The 18,104-nt window shown below is 67.9% G+C and overlaps 1 protein-coding gene across 1 annotated transcript in view; it reads right to left on the bottom strand.

Annotated features, from left to right (window-relative positions):
- SLC12A7 (solute carrier family 12 member 7) overlaps positions 1–18,104 on the bottom strand; it is a 26,962-nt gene that overhangs the window by 3,600 nt on the left and 5,258 nt on the right. The window contains exons 7-26 of the mRNA XM_040262200.1: positions 16,316–16,462; positions 15,114–15,168; positions 13,757–13,887; positions 13,218–13,459; positions 12,493–12,704; positions 11,788–11,955; positions 10,168–10,266; positions 9,352–9,409; positions 8,883–9,057; positions 8,334–8,452; positions 8,143–8,241; positions 7,737–7,856; positions 7,051–7,155; positions 6,577–6,745; positions 2,816–3,011; positions 2,427–2,596; positions 2,086–2,217; positions 1,463–1,570; positions 1,007–1,185; positions 522–536 (exon numbers count right to left, since the gene is read on the bottom strand). Coding sequence (XP_040118134.1) covers positions 522–536; positions 1,007–1,185; positions 1,463–1,570; positions 2,086–2,217; positions 2,427–2,596; positions 2,816–3,011; positions 6,577–6,745; positions 7,051–7,155; positions 7,737–7,856; positions 8,143–8,241; positions 8,334–8,452; positions 8,883–9,057; positions 9,352–9,409; positions 10,168–10,266; positions 11,788–11,955; positions 12,493–12,704; positions 13,218–13,459; positions 13,757–13,887; positions 15,114–15,168; positions 16,316–16,462 — 2,699 coding nt within the window. The remainder of the gene's footprint in view (positions 1–521; positions 537–1,006; positions 1,186–1,462; positions 1,571–2,085; positions 2,218–2,426; positions 2,597–2,815; positions 3,012–6,576; positions 6,746–7,050; positions 7,156–7,736; positions 7,857–8,142; positions 8,242–8,333; positions 8,453–8,882; positions 9,058–9,351; positions 9,410–10,167; positions 10,267–11,787; positions 11,956–12,492; positions 12,705–13,217; positions 13,460–13,756; positions 13,888–15,113; positions 15,169–16,315; positions 16,463–18,104) is intronic.

Genomic DNA, 18,104 nt, shown 5'->3' on the forward strand with positions numbered 1-18,104 from the left:
GCAGATACAGAGATGTGCACACAGGCCAGGCACACGGACACGGACATGCACACACACACACGAGCACGCACACAGGCCAGGCACACGGACACGGACACGCAGGCACACAGGCCAGGTGTATATGCACATCATGGACACGCAAATACACACACACGGACAGGCACACAGGCCAGGCACAGCCATAGATACACGTACACACACACAGACACGCATACACACAGATGCACACACAGGCCAGGCACGTGTACACAGACATGCACACACATAGGACCAAGCACACCCACACATGGGGTTGCACGTGTACACACCGACTCACACGTGAGGCCAAGTAAATATGCATGGTCACACGTGTGCACAAGGCCAGGCACACACACATACTCACGGAAGCACCCACACACTGGGCCCTGCACACACACGGGGCTGTGTGCACTCGGACATGCACACGCGGTTCACGGGGGTTGTGCGTGCAGCGCATGCCAGGCAACCACGTCTACGAGGTCTGGGGTAAGGGGGCGACTTACAGGTTTCCCCATTCTCTACACGGGAGAGAAAACGGAGAGTGTGTTACTTCAGGAGAACACACAGCACGCGTCCCCTGCGGCCAGTAGGGCTCCGTGGCTCAGCTCCACTGCCCAAGACTCTGCAGATGCTATCCTGGTCTCCCACCCAGGACCCCTCCATCTCCCAGGCCCAGCCACACCGCGCACTGGGACGGGGCCTGCCCCAGGGCTCTCAGCTGAACGCTGCAGCCGTGAGCCAAGCAGGGCTTGGGCCCCGGGCGGAAGGGCAGCCCGGAGGGTCCCCAATGGGGCTTGGCCCTGACCTCTGGATGCTGGGACCCCCGCCAGGAACAGCAACGGCAGCCTCACTGGCCTCCTCACCCGCATCCCTGCTAACTGTGCCCTAGGCTGGCCCCTCCCCACACCGCTCACAGGCCGTGTGGGCTGCGGCTCCTGATGGACAGCGGGGGACCCCTCAGCTGCGGCTGGGGCAGTGTGACACTCACGGCTTCAAGCTGAAGAGGTCCTTGAACCCGGACACAGTGGCGTCCTTGTTCCGATGCTTCTCAGCGACCAGCTTCTCCTTCGTCCAGGTCATCTGCACTCTGTCGGGTGTGGACGGGGCTTGGGCCCTGGCAGCCATGGCTGAGTGGGAAGCCGTGTTCCTGTCGTGGATCAGCTGAGCCTGGCGGGCACGGGGAAGCGCAGCCTCACTCACCGCCCCGCGTGATCACGGGCACACCCGGCGCCCCAGCGCGCGGGGCTGGCCCGGGGCTGCGACACCCTCCGGGACAGGAACCAACCCCCACGGGGAGAGCAGCCAGCTGGCCCCACGGACCCAAGACGGACACCGTAACACAGCCCCCGAGCCCAGGCCCGTGAGGGCGTGACCTCGAGCACAGCAGAGGGGAGGGGGAGGCCAGGCGCGGAGGCGAGACGCCCGAGACCAGGACCCCGCGCACCTCGCGCTCCCGCTCCGTCTTGGACAGCTGCATTTGCTTCAGCATCTGCGAGCGCTGCTCCATCACCAGCGTCCGCTCGTAGGTGAAGGCCGAGATGTCGCTCTCCACCTGCAGGCCCGGAGCACGAGGCTGACCCCCGTCCCCCGACGGTGGGCCACCACCCCCTGTGGGCGCAGAGCCTGGCCCCGGTGTGCCCGCCCCAGGAGGTCATGACTGACCGCCCCCGCCCTTCCTGGGGCCCTAGTCACGGACACGCGAGAGGCCCTCGAAGAGTAAGGGCCGCCCCGGCTCTGGGCACAGGCCCACCCGCCCGCCCAGGACCGATGGAGCCTCTCACTGGCCGCGGAGCTCGGATCCTGACTAGCGGCTGGTCCCGCGGTCACGTTCAGGGCAGCTGAGTCTTCTTTTGGCGAACTCACAGCCCAGCCACCCACAGGGAAAAGCCGCAGGCAAAGCTACGCTGAGGAACTTGCTGTAAGACGCCCAGCCCTCCTCGAAGCCAAGCTCACAGAGACGGACAGAGCCCGAGACGCAGCCGTCCGGGAGCTCAGCACGGGCTCCAGGGACGACTCAACCTGGGCTGTGGGGAGCGGAGGCCCTGCCCAGCGCCCGCCGGCCCTCACCATCTCCACCACCTCCACCTCGGCGCTGATCCGCAGGTGGTACAGGAAGGTCTGCAGGTCCTTCTTCATCTGGATGCTGTTGTCGTCCACCTGGGCCACCGTGAAGATTCGCATCTGACACCTCCTCCACACCTGGGGGGGCGGGGCCGTCACTCCTGCTGCTGCTGCTGCTGCTGCGGGGGACCCCGCCCTCGGGGGACCCCGCCCGCCACGAGCCCACCCCGGGCCCCCCCCCCGGGGCCCCCCCCCCCCCGGCCCCCCCCCCGGGCAACTCCACCCCCCAAGAGACCGCCCCCAGTGAGCCCAGCCTGGGCAACCCCGCCCCCAGCGCCCCGCCCCACCTTGTGCTGCCTCAGGAGGAAGGGCAGCAGCATGAGCAGGCCCCCGTCGTGCACGATCCACCAGACGTCGATGTGCCCGCCGCTGAAGCGCTGCTGGTTGTGCGGGAACAGGTCCACGTTCTTAGCCACTAGCAGGGCCTGCTGTGCGGCTGTGGCGTCACGCACGGTGTCTACAGGGAGGGGCGGTCACAGGTCACGCCTGGGGCCGCTGGGAGCAGCCGGGTGGGGTGGGCTGGGGTCCTCCCCCGCCCCGTGCAGCCCCTCGGGGGCAGGGGCCTCAGGCCCACCACCCTGCGGCTGAGGCGGCCAGCCTGGAACCACCCCCCACCCCTCCACCTTCCCAGGAACCGTGAGCCCCTCTCCGAGTGGGGCGGGGGCCGTGGACCCACCAACGAAGTTCCTCCAGGAGGAGGGGTTGTCTTCCCGCTTCCAGGCCCCGGGCCAGCCCACAAGCACCGTGTTGTGCTTCATGGCCCCCAGGCCGGCCGACTGGATGAGGTGCGACGTGCCGTCCCGCAGGCTGGACGACACCACCAGCTGGCAGAAGCCCTTGGTCTTCTCGGCGCTCATCAGGGCCCGGATGTTCTGCAACACAGGTGGGCGGGTGGCAGTCAGTGGGGGGCTGGGGGGTACCCTGTCACCCCCACCCCAGGCGCCGGGCAGCTTCCACATAGACGTCACAGCCTCACAGGCGGAGGCTAGAGGCTGAGCGGCTGGAGCCCAGGCCGGGGCTCGGCACGCTCGGGGCTGGCTGTGCACACGTGAGCACATGTGGGTGCACGTACCCGTGGGAGCACGGGGGCGAAGGTCGTCACTGGGACCGTGCGGTCACATCCCACCCACCCCAGCACATGGACACCCTGCCCGGCTCCTGCTTCCTGGGGGCCAGGCCAGGATGCGTGGGGTCCAACGGCTCCTCCTGGAAGCCTGTGGATCCGGCGGTTCAGGAGGGAGAGGCCAGCCTCCTGGACCACACGCCAGTGCCCGACAGGCAGCTCAATGCCCAGGAAGGCCACACACGCAGGGACCAAAGGAGGCCTTCTGTCCAGACGGCTCGACCTGCGCTTGCCGGCCACCTCCTGGCCCTGCTGACTGGCCCTCGGGGGCCTGGTGTGGGCCCTGCCCGAGCAGGAGCACGGCCCTGCGAGGGAGGCCAGGACACTGGGCCTCTGGCCTCAGAGCCGAGACAGCCAACCTCACTTGTCCTGAGCCCCTGCTGTGGGCACTTGTGACGGACACCCAGGGAACTCCCACCAACACGTCTGCCCTTGGCAGCACACCCACCTCGACCGCCGACGTAAGAACCACCTGCAAGGGTCCCAGCAGCCGGGATGTGGCCCAGGGCCCCGCCTTGGGGCAGCCGCACCGCTGCTTAGAACCCCTGGACATGCGCTCCGAGACGAGTCCAGGGGCTTGGCCTCCCCGCTCAAGCGGCTCAAAGGCCACATGTTCCAGCTCTGAGACCGACGGTTTTCCAGATCACGGGCGGGAGTGCGGACCTGTGCTGGGGCTTCGAGGAGCCCCCGTGGGGTTCCAAGCAGCAGCGCTCTGGGGCCTCAGACCGCAGCCCCACGCTGAACCCGAGTGTCCACAGTGAGCCCTCCTGCCCCAGGAGACCAGCCTCACCCACACTCCCCCTACACCTGGCCGGCCCTCTGCTCACCAGATCATCTGACGTGGGCCCCTCCATCCCCCCGAACCAGCAGGGGCCCCCACCCAACAAGGCTGCCACTTCCAGGAATGGGCCGACACACAACGTATCAAGTCAGGCCCACAAACACTGCCCAGGCTTCCGCCTGCAAAGCCGCGTGGGTGCATCCAGCAGACGCGTCCAGCAAGGCAAACCTGGGCCCCCGACCACGTGCTGCCCGTGGGCCTCACCCCGAGGCCCCCGCGAGCACCTCCACCAGCCCCTCCCCTGGGGAACCCACACGGGTCTGAGCTCCACCCCTGCCGGACACCTGGGGTGACCCCCAGCAGGGCCTCTCCTTCCCCCGAGCAGCGCCAGAATCCAGCCACTGGCTTGGGATGGGATGGGGCCCTCGAGATAGAGATGACGGAGCACCCGAGTGGGGCGTCCGCCTCCCCATAAAGCATCACGGAGACCCGAACCGCACCCAAGACTCGCCTCCCCGTAAACCATCACGGAGACCAGGACCGAACCCGAGGCCCGCCTCCCCATAAACCATCACGGAGACCAGAACGGAACCCGAGGCCCGCCTCCCCATAAAGCATCACGGAGACCAGAACCGAACCCAAGGCCCGCCTCCCCGTAAACCACCACGGAGACCAGGACCGCACCCTAAGGCCCGCCTCCCCATAAACCATCAGGGAGACCAGAACCGCACCTGAGGCCTGCCTGCCTGTAAACCACCACGGAGACCAGGACCGCACCCGAGACCTGCCTCCCCGTAAACCACCACGGAGACCAGAACCCCGAAACACTGCCCGGCCTCAGGGGCGTCAGAAACCACCCCCACACCAAGGACGGCGGATTCCACAGAACAGGACTCAGAGCTCATCCGGGAAAGGAACCCTGTGCGGCCTTTCTTGAAACGCCACAAGCAGTTGACCAACTGGGAGAGCAGTGGTTAAAAGCAAAATGAGTATGCGGAACAGTATTTCCAGAGTCATTTGTTTAAAAACAACAGCCGGGGAAGGGCCAGAGGGACACCTAGGGTCTGGAAGGGGGGCCGTGAATCTAGCTGCGCTCGTGCCGTTTCAGGCGGCGCTGAGCTCTGACCCCTTGCCCTTTAGTGCTGGGCTAGACGCCCACCTCCCCACCCGTCCCCAGAAACGCTGAGGGGCCAAAGGGGCCACGGTCACAGAGAGAGAAGATGCTGTCTGGCACGTGGCCCCACAGGAGTGCAGCCGGAGGCCCCCCCGGCACCATGAGCACAGAGCCGGCCCCCACCTCGGCGTGGGCATCGGGTCTGGAGCGTCTTCACAGCAGATGCAGGGGCTCCAGAAGACAGCGCTGACCCACGGAGCCGCTCTGCCAGCGAGGATGACGCACGGCGCCCGCACCAGGATCGCCGCCACGACCCGGGGTCAAACCACGGCCACAGACAACCCCGGGGTCCACGCCCAGGATCACGGCCACAAACCCGCCGTCTACACCCAGAGTCACAGACGACCCCGGGGTCCGCACCCACGGCCCAGGCTCGCGGCCGTGATTTCGGTGTGACGCCCAGGGTCCGCGGTGTCTGCACGCACGGCTCACACCAATAGCTGCCGTGTCAAACCTCTGGGTCATGACGTCCCCAGAGAGGATGGCTGGAGCCCTGCAGACGAGGAAGAGGCCGCGACGCGCCCCCACAGGCTGCATCAGAGGCACCGGCCCCCGGGCGGGTCCCCGGGGCTGCCTGTCCTACCGCTGAGGAAGGGGGCGGACGCCTCAGGATACACGGGCTGCGAGCCCCCGAGAGGCCGGGGCCGCCCCAGGCACTCTGGGGGACCTCCAGGCGCAGCCTGGTTTATAAACAGATGGACACCAGGCAGCCCACACGCGGGGACAGCAGGTGAGGGCGCCCACGGCGGCCTGCACCCCGCATCCGGGCGGGGGTGAGCAGGGCGGCCGGACGGGGCTTGGGGACGGCTGTCACAGACCCCTCGTGTCTCAGAGACAAGAGGCGCAGCTGGGGAGCAAAGACAGCCGGTGGCAGACCGCCTGGAAATGCCTTGGGCGGGAGGGCGGAGGGGACGGGACAGGCCACGCGGGGACAGCCACACGGTGCCGTCACTATCTGTGAGCCTGAACTGTCCCCAAGACGGGGTCTGAGGGTTAGGGAGACCAGGCCACCAGGGCTGCCCCAGACTCAGGGCCGAGGCCACGGCCGCTTCAGCGGAGCATCCCAGTCGGAGGACGGAGTGCTGGCTGGGCCCCGTGGCCCCCTCTGGATGGGCCCTGAAGCGGAGCAGAGGGGAACTCGAGCCAGTCCCGCCCACTGGGAGTCCTGCCCCGGGGCAGCGCTCAGCCCGGCCCCCTGCCCTGCCTGCCCCGCCCAAGGCCTCAGGACGTGCACTCCATCTCAGTTCCCCTCCCTGCTTGTTCAAACTCAGAAACCACACCCGCTTGGAAACAAGAGGACCAGCCCAACCCAAAGGAAGGCGGCGGGCGTGCGGTGGAAACACTAACGGGGCCGCCCACCTCCTCGGCCTGCTGGGCCTCCGCGTGCTTGTCCAGGAAGGTGCCCTCCAGCACGGAGCCCACGATGGTCAGACCCTTGCCGGCCTTGAGCTGCGAGGTGAAGGAGAGCAGGCGGGGGTGCTTCACGCGCTGCTCGTCGTCCAGGTTCAGCAGAACCAGCACCTGGGGCCTGGGGGGCGGGGCGGGCGTTACCGCGGCATCGCAGTGCCAGCCTGGGAGAGCCCAGGTTCCAGAGGGCAGCCCTGCCCAGGAGTGCGGAGGTGGGCAGGCCCCCCCCATCCATGGCGGGGCCCCAACTACCTCGGCTCACCCCTGCACCCGACGCCCCAACCAGAGGTCACACCCGCGCTGAGCGGCCGGCTGGGCGGTCCCGCCCCCGGCTCCACTGGCCCTGGCGGGTGGGGCGGCCCTCCCCTCCGTGCGGCCTGACCTCAGGGCAGGGCCGGGGCGGCCGGCGGGCGCGGGCCGGCTCACCTCCAGTTCTTGGTGTGCAGCGGGCCGTGCTCCACGTGCAGGAGGGCGTAGCGGGCGGCGTTCAGTGACAGCCCGCGGATACCGTCACCCCACTCCTTCTCAGCCCTGCGGGGAGGCGCGGGGGGAGTGAGGCCCGGCCCCCAGCACACCTGGGTGGACCTGCAAGCAGCCGGCCCGGGGCCGCGGGGGCTTCTGGATGCCTCTGTGAGAAACGGGGGGGGGGGTTCCTGGGCAGCAGGACGAGGGGGTGACCCGTGCAGGATGAGGGTGGGGGGTGCAGGAGGGGCAAGGGCCCCAGACCCTCCCTCCAAGCTTGGAAGAGCTGGACGGGGCCTTCAGGCTGCGCCCCTGGAGGCCTCTCATCGCCTCAAGCCCAAGAAGCCCCCAGGTCCCACCTCCCCAAGGCCTCTGCTCCCGAACGGGGCCAGGGTATCCAGGGAAAACGCCCCCGTGATGGATCCAGGGCTCTGAGATGCAAGTGACCCGCCCATCGCTTAGAATTCTATGGGGAACCCTTTAGAAACGTTATAATCCGCCACACGCCAGTGCCGTCGTTAGATGGATCTCACGGCTTAGAGACACACTGCTGAAACAGCCTGGCTTCCACACTGGGACACAGACAAGCCCAACGGCAGGTGGTAACAAGCACGCAACAGACTCGGGAGGACGTGCGGCCGCTGGCTCACCCGCGGTACTCGATGTACTTGTAGATGCAGCCGGCGATGAGCATGGCGCACAGCGCGTAGTACCAGGAGCAGATGAACATCAGGGCGAAACACAGGCTCATGCCCAGAAAGGACAGCGTCCTGCGGGCAGCAGCCAGGGCGGCACTCACCACCCGGCCCCTCGCCAGTGCCCGAGCAGCCGCCCGGAGGCCTCCCCCAGCCCAGCAGAAGGACCCGAGCCTTGGTGCGGGCCGAGGCGTGCCCACCCGGCCGTCCTGAGGGCTGATGCAGCCCCGGGGCTGGGAGACCCCCGTCCTAGAAGGGCAGCCGTGGTCGGGGGCTGGGAGACCCCCGTCCCAGAAGGGTGGCCGGGCCCCGGGGGCGGCCCCCCACGCCCCCGGGAAGGCAGGAGCAGCCCCAGGCTCACCAGTGGTAATACTTGAAGCGTGGGCGCCAGCTGGGCGTGCGCAGCAGGGTCTGCAGGGCGCAGGCCAGGTTCACGAACATGTAGCACATGAGGAAGAACCTGGGCGCGAGCGGCAGCGTGAGGCCCAGGCCCCAGGGTCCTCCCAGCCGCGTCCGCGCCCCTGTGAGCAGGCGCCCCCGGCGGCCACTCACATGGACAGGATGGGGGCCACGCTGTCCAGGGAGGCAATGAGGATGCCGGTCTCGCAGATGAGGGCTGTGAGCAGCAGGGCCCACGTGGGCTCCCCGTTGGCCTTCCCGTGGCCGAACACCTGCCAGGAGCGGGGGTGGGGCCCCCCCCCCCCCGGCCAACAGAAGAATGCTCACGTGCGGGCAAGAGGCAGAGACTCTGCGTTCAGCTCAAAGGAGGCCTCGGGGCTGCAATGCTAGGAAGGACCCCACCCAGCCACAGCCAGGAGGACAGGCCAGAGCTCGGAGCCCGGGGCTCCCGTCGAGTGCCGGCTGGGGGCACAGCCTGGGAGGGCCCCATGGGGACCGTGGCTCCTGGGAGGAAGCTTTGCCCCCCCGCCTCCTTCCCGCATGCGGTCTGGGATGGGAAACCCAGAGCCTGGGGCAGACACAGAGCGAGATGAGAACACAGGCTCGGGGTGGGGCGGCCAGGCTGGAGGCGGGGACCTACCCCGGGCCCTCAGAGGCAGGCTTCCTGGGGGGGGGTCTCACACGTGATGGGGGGCCGCTCACCTGCAGGAAGGGGACGATGGAGTCCCGGGCAATGGCCTGCAGCAGGCGCGGGGCCCCGGTCAGGCTCTGCAGGCCGGCCCCACAGGTGGAGAAGAAGGAGCCGATGACGATGACCCAGGGCGACGGCCAGGCCAGCATGCCGATGACGAGGTTCCCCTGCAGGGCCTCCCCAAACCTGAGGTGGCAAGAGTATCCAAAGTGCAGCTGAGGACAGAGACCGCCTCCCAGCCCCCGAGAGGGAGTGACAGCCCCCCCGGGCCCCTGCACCCAGCTCTCCTGGAGCCCAGGGTCGCGGTGCGGGCTCTAGGCTCCAGTACAGGAGGGACGCACAGGCCTGACCCCAGCATGCTGGCTGCTGGGACACCCTGACACGCAAGGCTGGACACCCTGCCCTCCCCAGTCTCAACGCTAGTCATCAAAGAAACCAGCGCTGGCCCAGGAGCTCCCGGAAGCCATGAATGACACGTACTTATCTCGCAAGATCACGCCTTCGATGCAGGCACCGAAAAGCACGATGCAGGACAGGTCTGCAGCTGGGGTCAAGGACGCAGCAGGCAGCACACACTGGCCACAGCCAGGCCCGCACCAGCCCCCGCCTGCCCACCCTGCTCGGGTCACAGCCCCCCTGGACGGGACACCTCAGGTCAGTCGGGATGGGCCTGGCCCTCGTCGTGACCACTGCTGGGACCAAGCGGGAGCCCTCGCCAGCTGGGGAGGGGTGAACTCGGGGAGAAACAGCCCCACCAGCACGGCGACGCCAGGGACTCCCACTCGATGAAAGCGTGGCGCCGAGCACACACGTAGCTGCACGTGATCACGCGCCACAGAGCTGTGTGCTCACGTGCAGTTCCCAGGCAAAGCCACGCTCTTCAACCAATCCAGGCTGGAGTCCAGGAGTCAGGGCGAGGTCAGCCCGGCCCCTCCGAGGATGGGGGTATGGTTAGGGCCGCCCGAGGCTGCCTAGAGGCAGGGGTGGAGGGCACCTGGAGGAGGCCCCAAGGGCGTGGCCACAAGCGGAGGATGCTCGGCCCCCACGCTGGCCCTCCCACACTGGGCCCCCACGCCCGGCCTCCACACCCGGCCCTCCCACACTGGGCCCCCACGCCCGGCCTCCACACCCGGCCCTCCCACACTGGGCCGCCACGCCCGGCCTCCACACCCGGCCCTCCCACACTGGGCCCCCACACCCGGCCTCCACACCCGGCCCTCCCACACTGGGCCCCCACGCCCGGCCTCCACACCCGGCCCTCCCACACCGGGCCCCCACGCTGACCCCCAAGGATACAAATGAAAGACGTGGTCACGATGGCCAGGATGGTCCCCGTGGGGATGGACTTCTGTGCATCCCTGAGGTCCCCGGACCGGTTTGAGCCCGCCATGATGCCTGTGGAATCAGAGGGTGGTGATGGTTCCCGGGCACACCTGGGAGATGCCGCCCACCCAGCCCCGGTGGGCAGAGTCCAAGCACAGTGGGGGGCAGGGGGCCTTCCTCACAACGCATGGGAGAGACCCCAGGCTGCACGGGGCGGCTGTCGGCACGCTGGGCCTCACAGACCGGGCTGGACCTCACCACACGCCGAGGGACTGCAGGGCACATGGGTGGGCACCCTAAGGTCCCCGACAGTGTCCGCAGATCAGCTGCCCGGCTGTGAACCAAGTCACGGCACAGAGCAGAACACGGCTCAGCCCAGGCTCAGCCCCGGGCACCAATGCCAGAGCCAGCCTCTGTGAGCATCCAGCTCGGACCTCGTCCCCTGAACACTGTTAATCCCCGCAGCCGGGAGTGAGAAAGTCCCTGGAGGCTGCTGCCAAACGCTGACTCACCCCCAGGCCAGGCCTGGGTCAGTGCATGGCCCGGCCTCAGCCCCCCACCCCCCTGCAGGAAGCAGCCTCCACCTCCACCCGCATTGCTCTGTCCAGCACATAAACTCTAAGCGAGTCCATCTGAGCTGAGAGCAAGTCCTCACGGAGGCACGTCCGTCAGCGCCTGTGATACCGGGGGTGGCCTGAACAGAGCCCGTGGGTGTGGTGCAACGGGGCGTGGAAACACCCACACCCACAGGGGAGGCTCCTATGCCCTCATCACCGACAGGTGGGGAAAAAGACCCCCGAGGGGCTGGACCCCACCCCAACTACCGCCTAAGTGAGATGTGACCCACTTCCACGGGGAGGCTAGACACACGCCTGTCCACCCCCGGCTCTGAGCCTCGGGCAGGAGGGGAGCGGCCCCCAGCAGGCCCGCCTCCCGTGTGTGTGGACAGGCTCTGGGGAGCCTGGAGCAGAGGGGACCAACACACCAGCCCAGGCTGCTCAGTTGGCTGGGGGGCCAGGGGACCACGGCCAGGCTGAGGGCGTCCCAGGAGCAGGTGTGTGTGCACGTGCTCACACGTGTGAACCTACGGACAAGTGTGTGTGTGTGTGTGTGTGTACGCATGGGGGTGGGGCTGGCCTGCACCCCAGTCCCTGCAGGAAGACTCAGCGGACTCTCTCATAAGCACAAGGACGGCGGCCTCCAACAGCCGTCGCATCCACTGCCAACACCAAGGTCACAAGGCTTCTCTGCATAGACTGGCCTCTCAGGAGAGCGTGGACGAACCTGCCTGATGCCACAAAGCTTCCCAGGCCCCCCACTCGGGACAGATGGGGAGCGGAGACCCTTCGGCTCATTTCTTGAGCCAAAAGGAACTGGGGGGGGCCCTGACCCGTGGGAGCAGAGACGGGGTTCGGGGGCAGGGGGCTCTGACCCGTGGGGGCAGAGATGGGGGCGTGTGTGGGAGCCGGGGGGCCCTGAACCACGGGGGCAGAAATGGGGATGGGGGTGGGGGGGCCCTGACCCGAGGGAGGAGAAACAGCGGCGGGGGGGGCAGGGGGGGCGTGTGCTGGACCCCTGGGACCTGGGCCTCACCGGTCACGGACGGGAAGTAGATGCCAACCAGCATGGTGAAGTAGGTCATGATGTCAGTTAGCACGTAGGGCAGCCCGCGGGCTCGGGCCTCCTCCGGCACGGCCACCGAGGGCACCCCCTTCTTCTCCACGAACGCCCCCTTGTCTGCATACGCGCTCCACAGGTTGTCTGCGGGGCAAGGGCGGCTCGCAAGACCCCAGTCCTGGCCCAGGGCTCAGCTCCCCAAGACCCCGCCTGGACAGGGACGCGGACTCAGAGCAACCGAGCCCAGAGAAAATTACGTCTCCTGACAGCCAAAGCAAAGGCTTCAGCGCTGGAGCCTGAAGAAGACACCCATCGTGGACAACAGCTGTGCACCAACATGCTGCCCGACCACCGCCCTCCACCTCTTCATTAACCCCCAACTGCTGCTCCGCAAGCCAAAAGCTGGGGGCGTGACGCCGGGGCCTCACCTGCCCCCTCCACGGCGCGCCAGGCATCTAAGCTTGGGGAGCACTAGCCCGGGGGGGCCAAGAGGTCAGCAACCGGGGACGCAGTCACACGGCCACCAGCAGGACAGAAGGACAGGGCCCCAAGGAGCGAGCGTGGATGCCCACCAGCAGAGACCCGCTGGACACTCACCCAGGGAATGGACACTCACGGGGGGGACGTTCACCTAGAAGAGGACACTCAGCAGGGGAGACACTCAGCAGGGCGGACACTCACCCAGGAGGACGCCGCTGGCCACGCCCGGGATGCCCTGGATCTCAGTGACGTTGTTGAGGAGGAAGTACTGGTCACAGGAAGCGCTGTCCGCAGAGCCGTTGCAGAAGACACCCCAGAGCGCGGTGGTCGCTGAGCTGTTGTTGGCGGTGTGGACTTTGGCACAGACGTCGAAGCCACGTCGGGACAGCGTGCGGTTCCCCAGCAGACAGACCCTGGTGGGGGCGGGCAGTGAAAAGCCTCTGCTCACTGTCCCCCTCTGTAACCGAGCGCAGCTCAGGGGTCTCTGGCGGGGAGCTGCTGACACTCTCCACTCAGCTACAGAGCTGTCCACGAGCGGCATGGCCCGGTCTGTCCCACCACCCTCTGCGCTGGGGTGTCTGACGTGGTGCAAACAGCTCGCCCACAGGTGCACAGCGGCACACAGGAGCTGGGGGTGGGGGACTCGGGGCCAGTACCTCCCCAACCAGGCGCCCCCTGGACCAGCCCATTGCTCGGTGACCAGGGCTGCCGCCTTCAATCCCGAAGGGGACAAAGAAGGAACCTGCTCAGGGGCTCCGGTGAGGACAGGCCTCGGCCAGGAGCAGCGTGGTGCTGCCAGACGGGCCCCAGGCCTGCCAGCCCGTCTTCAACCCAGCCAGAGCGCCGACGGCTGTGGACACCGCCCAGCCCCCCGCCCAGCCGACACGCCCGGCGGGTACAGACCCAAGATCCGGTGGAGGACTCACGGGATGTCAGGCGGGTCGAAGGCGGTCTTGATGACACCGGCGTAGATGGCGAGGATGGAGAGCACCACGCAGGCCAGGAAGACCAGCGCCAGCTTGTTGACGTACTTGACGCCCACGAAGACCACCGTGGCCATGAGGGCCAGCGTGCATGTCCCGTAGACACGCATGTTGTGCAGCAGCGCCGTGGCCTCGCCGCCCGCGCCCTCGGGGCGCACGATGGCCGCGCCCGGCGAGATGTAGGTCTGCAGGGCGCGGGCACGGGGGCAGGTCGGGAAGGCCACCCGCCCCGCCAAGAGGACCCCCGGGAGCAGGGAGGGGCACCCGCCCCGCCAAGGGGACCCCCGGGAGCAGGGAGGGGCCGGGGCGCTAGCGCCTCCCAGAGGGCCATCTCAGGGGCTCTGCGCTGGGTGTCCCCCCAACCCCATGAGCCCCCACACCCGCAGATGCCACTGGGACAGACCTTCGAGTCACCAAACAGGGACATCGGATGCCCACTGATGTGCTGGACAAAGGAACCCGGGCCGAAACAAAGCACTTACCAAGAAAATCTCAATGGTCCCCAGAATGTACATGGCCCCTGCAAACGTGGTGCCCAGGTAGAAGCAGAGGCCCACGGCCCCCCCGAACTCCGGCCCCAGAGACCTCGATATCATGTAGTAAGAGCCTCCCGCTGCAAGACATGCCGGACGGGACCTGGCAGGTTACACGCGCGCCAACGACCGAGAATACAGGCCTGCCAGGGCAGCCGGGCTCATTCCGGAAGGTGGCGCGGGGCAGCGGGCAGGGGCCCCGCCTGGCATCCACGGGCACCTCCTCCCAGCGGGTGGCCGACTTTGGCCGCCGTGACTGAAGGAGATGCTGCTCCAAGCAGGAGGCCAGGGCCCAGGGCCCAGGGCCGAGACCACGGCGGCTGGCACCTGCGTTCTCTTAACTTCGCCCAAGAACACTTAGGAAGCTCAGTCACCTGCTCCGTGTCTCACCTCTGGGCGTGGTGGCACCCAGCTTGCCAGCCCACCCCTGTTCCTCCTGCTGGCGGGCTGAGACCCCACTCGGACACCGACCAGGGGCCGTGCGTGGCAAGGAGCACCTGGAGGACGCCTGGAGGTGCACACCCTCCTGAAGAGGGGGCCGGGCCCCTCAGGAGGCTGACCACAAGGCCCTCCTGGGACCCCCTGGCCACCTCCCCCAGCCCCACGGCGCTTTGGCAATGACTTGTCTTGGGAAGAGAACCACGATCTAGAGGAAGCCAGGATCCAGAACCAAAGAGACACCACGGCTTGTGGGGCGCCAGCCCCACCCAGGGGTGGCAGCGTGAACAGGATAGGAAACGGTACGGAGGCGTCTCGGAGAAACCCAGCCTCACAGGGACCCTCCGGGCTCCAGGGGACGAGCCAAGTACACGCCCCACCTGGCCTCACAGAAGCCCCGACGCGCCTGGGGCTGGGGACACGGCGGGCGGGGGGCTCCCTGTTCAACCTCCCTGTTCAAGCCCTGTCTCTGCCCATGGGGCCCCTGGAGGGTGAGCCCCCCTGCCGTCTGCCCCTCGGGACGCAGGCTCCCTCCCGCCACGGGACTGCTCTCTGCTGTCCCGAGGCCACCCGGTGGTGGGGGTGCTTCAGTCGCTCGCTTGTGTCCGATGTTTTGCGACCCTGTGGAGGCAGCCCGCCAGGCTCCTCTGTCCATGGGATTCTCCAGGCAAGAACTCTGGAGTGGGCTGCCGTTCCCTTCTCCAGGGGTCTTCCCGACCCAGGGATCCAACCCGGGTCTCCCGCACTGCAGGCGGGGTCTTCACCACTGAGCCGCCTGGGGAGCCCGAGGCCACCCGGGGTGCAAAGGTCACAGGAAGGGGCCCCACAGCCTCTCCCCGCCTCGCCCGGCTGCCCACAGCTCCCCTACCTGGGACAACGCCGTTGGTCGCGATCGCACTCATGGAGATTGCGGTCAGCATCGTCTGCGGATAAGCAAGGAGCCTCTCAGGAGACGGAGGGTTTCCAAGACACCTCAGCACGCAGACGGCGCCAGGCCCGGGCAGGGACACCTACAGGCCAGCTCCCAGCTTCTGACCACAGAGGGGCCAGGCAGCCGCGTGGGGGGAGCACTCAGGACCTCGGCTGCTTGACCCCCAACGTCGAGCTCCTGGAATTACCCAGGGGTTCCCCGGCTCAAGGCCCTCCTGCACTGAAGGGCTGGCTTCTAGTGGGTGCCCACTCCCCGTGGGAAGCAAGGGGCCCCATTGAGATGCCTGTTTCCTGGGAGGATGCAGGGGAACCCCGTGGAGGCACACCTCCTGTGACGTACCCAGGACCCCATCTGCGCACCCCCCACCCTGGAGCGGAGGACCACGGGAGCCTGTCCAGGGTGGGCCGCCTCCCCCCACCACCTGCGCAGGGGGGCCACACCTGCGGGCTGCGGGGCAATCACTTTACAACCTGGAAACCGGACGGAGCAGCCCCGGGAGGCTCGAGGCCTCGGCAACCCGCCAGCCGGGTCCTGCTACAAGCGATTCCAGCTCACGAGGCCCGGCTCTGTCTCCCGCTTTCAGCGGTTTTGGGAGAGATTCTTCCAAAAATGCTCCCGGGGGCACTAAGTGCAGAACAGCGCGGCGCGACCCCACCGTGACCCCACCGCCACGGGGCGGCCGGGGGCCCTGCTCATCTGCCCACTGGGCCCTCTCGGGCTGGTGGCGCTTGTGGTCAGGGCGGCTGAATGGCCCTCCTCGCCACAGGAATGGAGGCAGGGCAGGGGCCAGGGGCTACCTGAGAGGGCCTGGTGCACCCGGGTCTGAATACATCACCAGTAGGCATCCCCTCCTTCCAACAGGAGCCCCGGGCAACACCCAGATGCTCCCAGCAGGCAGGGGAGCTGCTGCAAGCACAGGACGGCCAGCTGGGAGTGGGGACCGTCCAGGGATGCTCACTCGCCCTGCTTCTGTGGAGACCTCAGCAGCCCCCAGCCCCACGCACCCGTCAGCAGCCAAGGGCCGACCTGCCCACGGGCAAGGCTGGGGGTCCCGACGGGGGCACCCTGGCGGCCGGCCCCCCATGCACAGCCGAAAGTGGGGGCGCCCTCACAGGGCCCCAAGGCCCACCCCCACTCACACAGGTGCAGCACATGGATACAATCAGGAAGGACTCCAGCACGCCAGCCGCCCCCACGATCCACGTGAGGCGCAGGAAGAGGATCACGCCCAGGATGTTCTGCAGGCAGGGCAGGTAGACGCCGATGAAGGTGCCCATGCCAGGGCTCTGCAAGAGAGCGGGCGCCATCAGGGCCGGGCGGGAGCTGCATGCACGCCGGGGGACAGGAAGACACGGAGAAGCTGCCCGGGCCAGGCCGGCTCCCCTCAGCCCAGGAGCCGCGTGCATGCCCCGGGCCCCAGGACCGTAAGCTCCAGGGAGGCAGAGGATGCCTAGGGCTCGGACAGAACCCGGAGCAGGATCCCCCACCTGGGGCCAGGGGCAGGCTCCACCCTCCTCTCCTAGGAGCGCCACGAGAAGGTGGGGAGATAGAGCGACCTGCCCAGCACACCTGCACCCCATTTCTCAGGAGACCCCGACTTAGAGAAAGAGGCCGGGGGAAGGACCGGGCACTAGACGCCAGGCCCTAAACCACAACAGGCACCCGCCGGGTCCTGACCACAAGGTGGATGTCCAGCGAGGGGAGACCCGTGAGGGTGCAGGGGGCATGACCCGCACAGGGCCCAGACGCAGCCTGGTAGAGGGGTCGCCCCACCGCGGGGCAACCGTGGAAGGGCACGTGACGAAAACGGCCGGGACCCTGCACAGACCACGGCCCAGGAAGCCCCCTGGGGGAGAACAGGGCCGAGGGCTGGCAAGACCCCAGTGTCAGGGCCGGGGGCCAGCCCGTCCTGCCGACGGCCGGCGAGACCCCAGCGTCAGGGCCGGGGGCCAGCCCGTCCTGCCGACGGCTGGCGAGACCCCAGCGTCAGGTGGCCCGCTCGGGATCTGGGGTCACCTGGCCAAGAAAACAATGTTTAACTGGGGGAGCAGCTTAAATTCTGGTGAGCAAGAGAAAAAAAAACTGGAGGACCGGCTTGCAAAAACACTTCCCATGGAAGTGGCCAAGCTACCTCAAACGGGGCATCCCGTGGCGGCTGGGGAGACACAGTCCAGCCCCCAGACACCCCCTCAAAGGAAGCCAGGGGGGCTTCTGAGGAAGACCGGGCGGGCGACACAGGAACGCCTGCAGAGCACGTGCCCCGGGAGCTGACTCGGGGAGCCACCGATGCTGGGCAGGCTCAGCCTGAGGCCAGGACAATCCCACAGCCTAGACCCCGAGTGTTGGCGAGTGATGATCAAAGCAGTTACGGGGGGAATCTAGGGGGCCTGGGGGCTCAGGGGCCTGGTGGCAAACGAGAGGGTGATGTGAGGCCAGCCCCCAGCCCAGCCAGGGCCAGCCGCTGAGATGAGCCCTGTCCTGAAAGGCCACTCAGGGCCCCCAACACTCCAGAAGAGGCCACTTCGAAGGGTCAACCCGAGTGGTCCCTAGGCCCAGGACATGAGAGGCGCCTGGACCCTGGAGAAGGCACCTTCGGGGGATGGACGCCCCACCTCGGTGCCCCTCAGTTGGAGGGACCCAGGCTCAGCCCTCGGTGGGGCGGCAGGGGCATCTGGCAAACCCGGCCGCACAGAGGGTCAGACAGAGGGTCCCGGGCGGCCTGCGGCACCTGCTCCCAGCCCCCGGGGGACGGAGGCCAGGCCCGTCCGCCCGGGACACGAGTTCACAATCTCCCTTGTGCACACAGGGCCTCCGCGGGGACCCGCAGGCAGCTCAGCTCATCTTGGGAGAGTCCCAGAGACAGCGCTCAGAAACCACGCCCCTGGGAAGGCGGGGGCAGGGGAGGGCCCATGACAACCCAGGGAGTGG

The sequence above is a fragment of the Oryx dammah genome, unplaced genomic scaffold, assembly GCF_014754425.2.
Source record: "Oryx dammah isolate SB20612 unplaced genomic scaffold, SCBI_Odam_1.1 HiC_scaffold_20, whole genome shotgun sequence".
NCBI lineage: Eukaryota > Metazoa > Chordata > Mammalia > Artiodactyla > Bovidae > Oryx > Oryx dammah.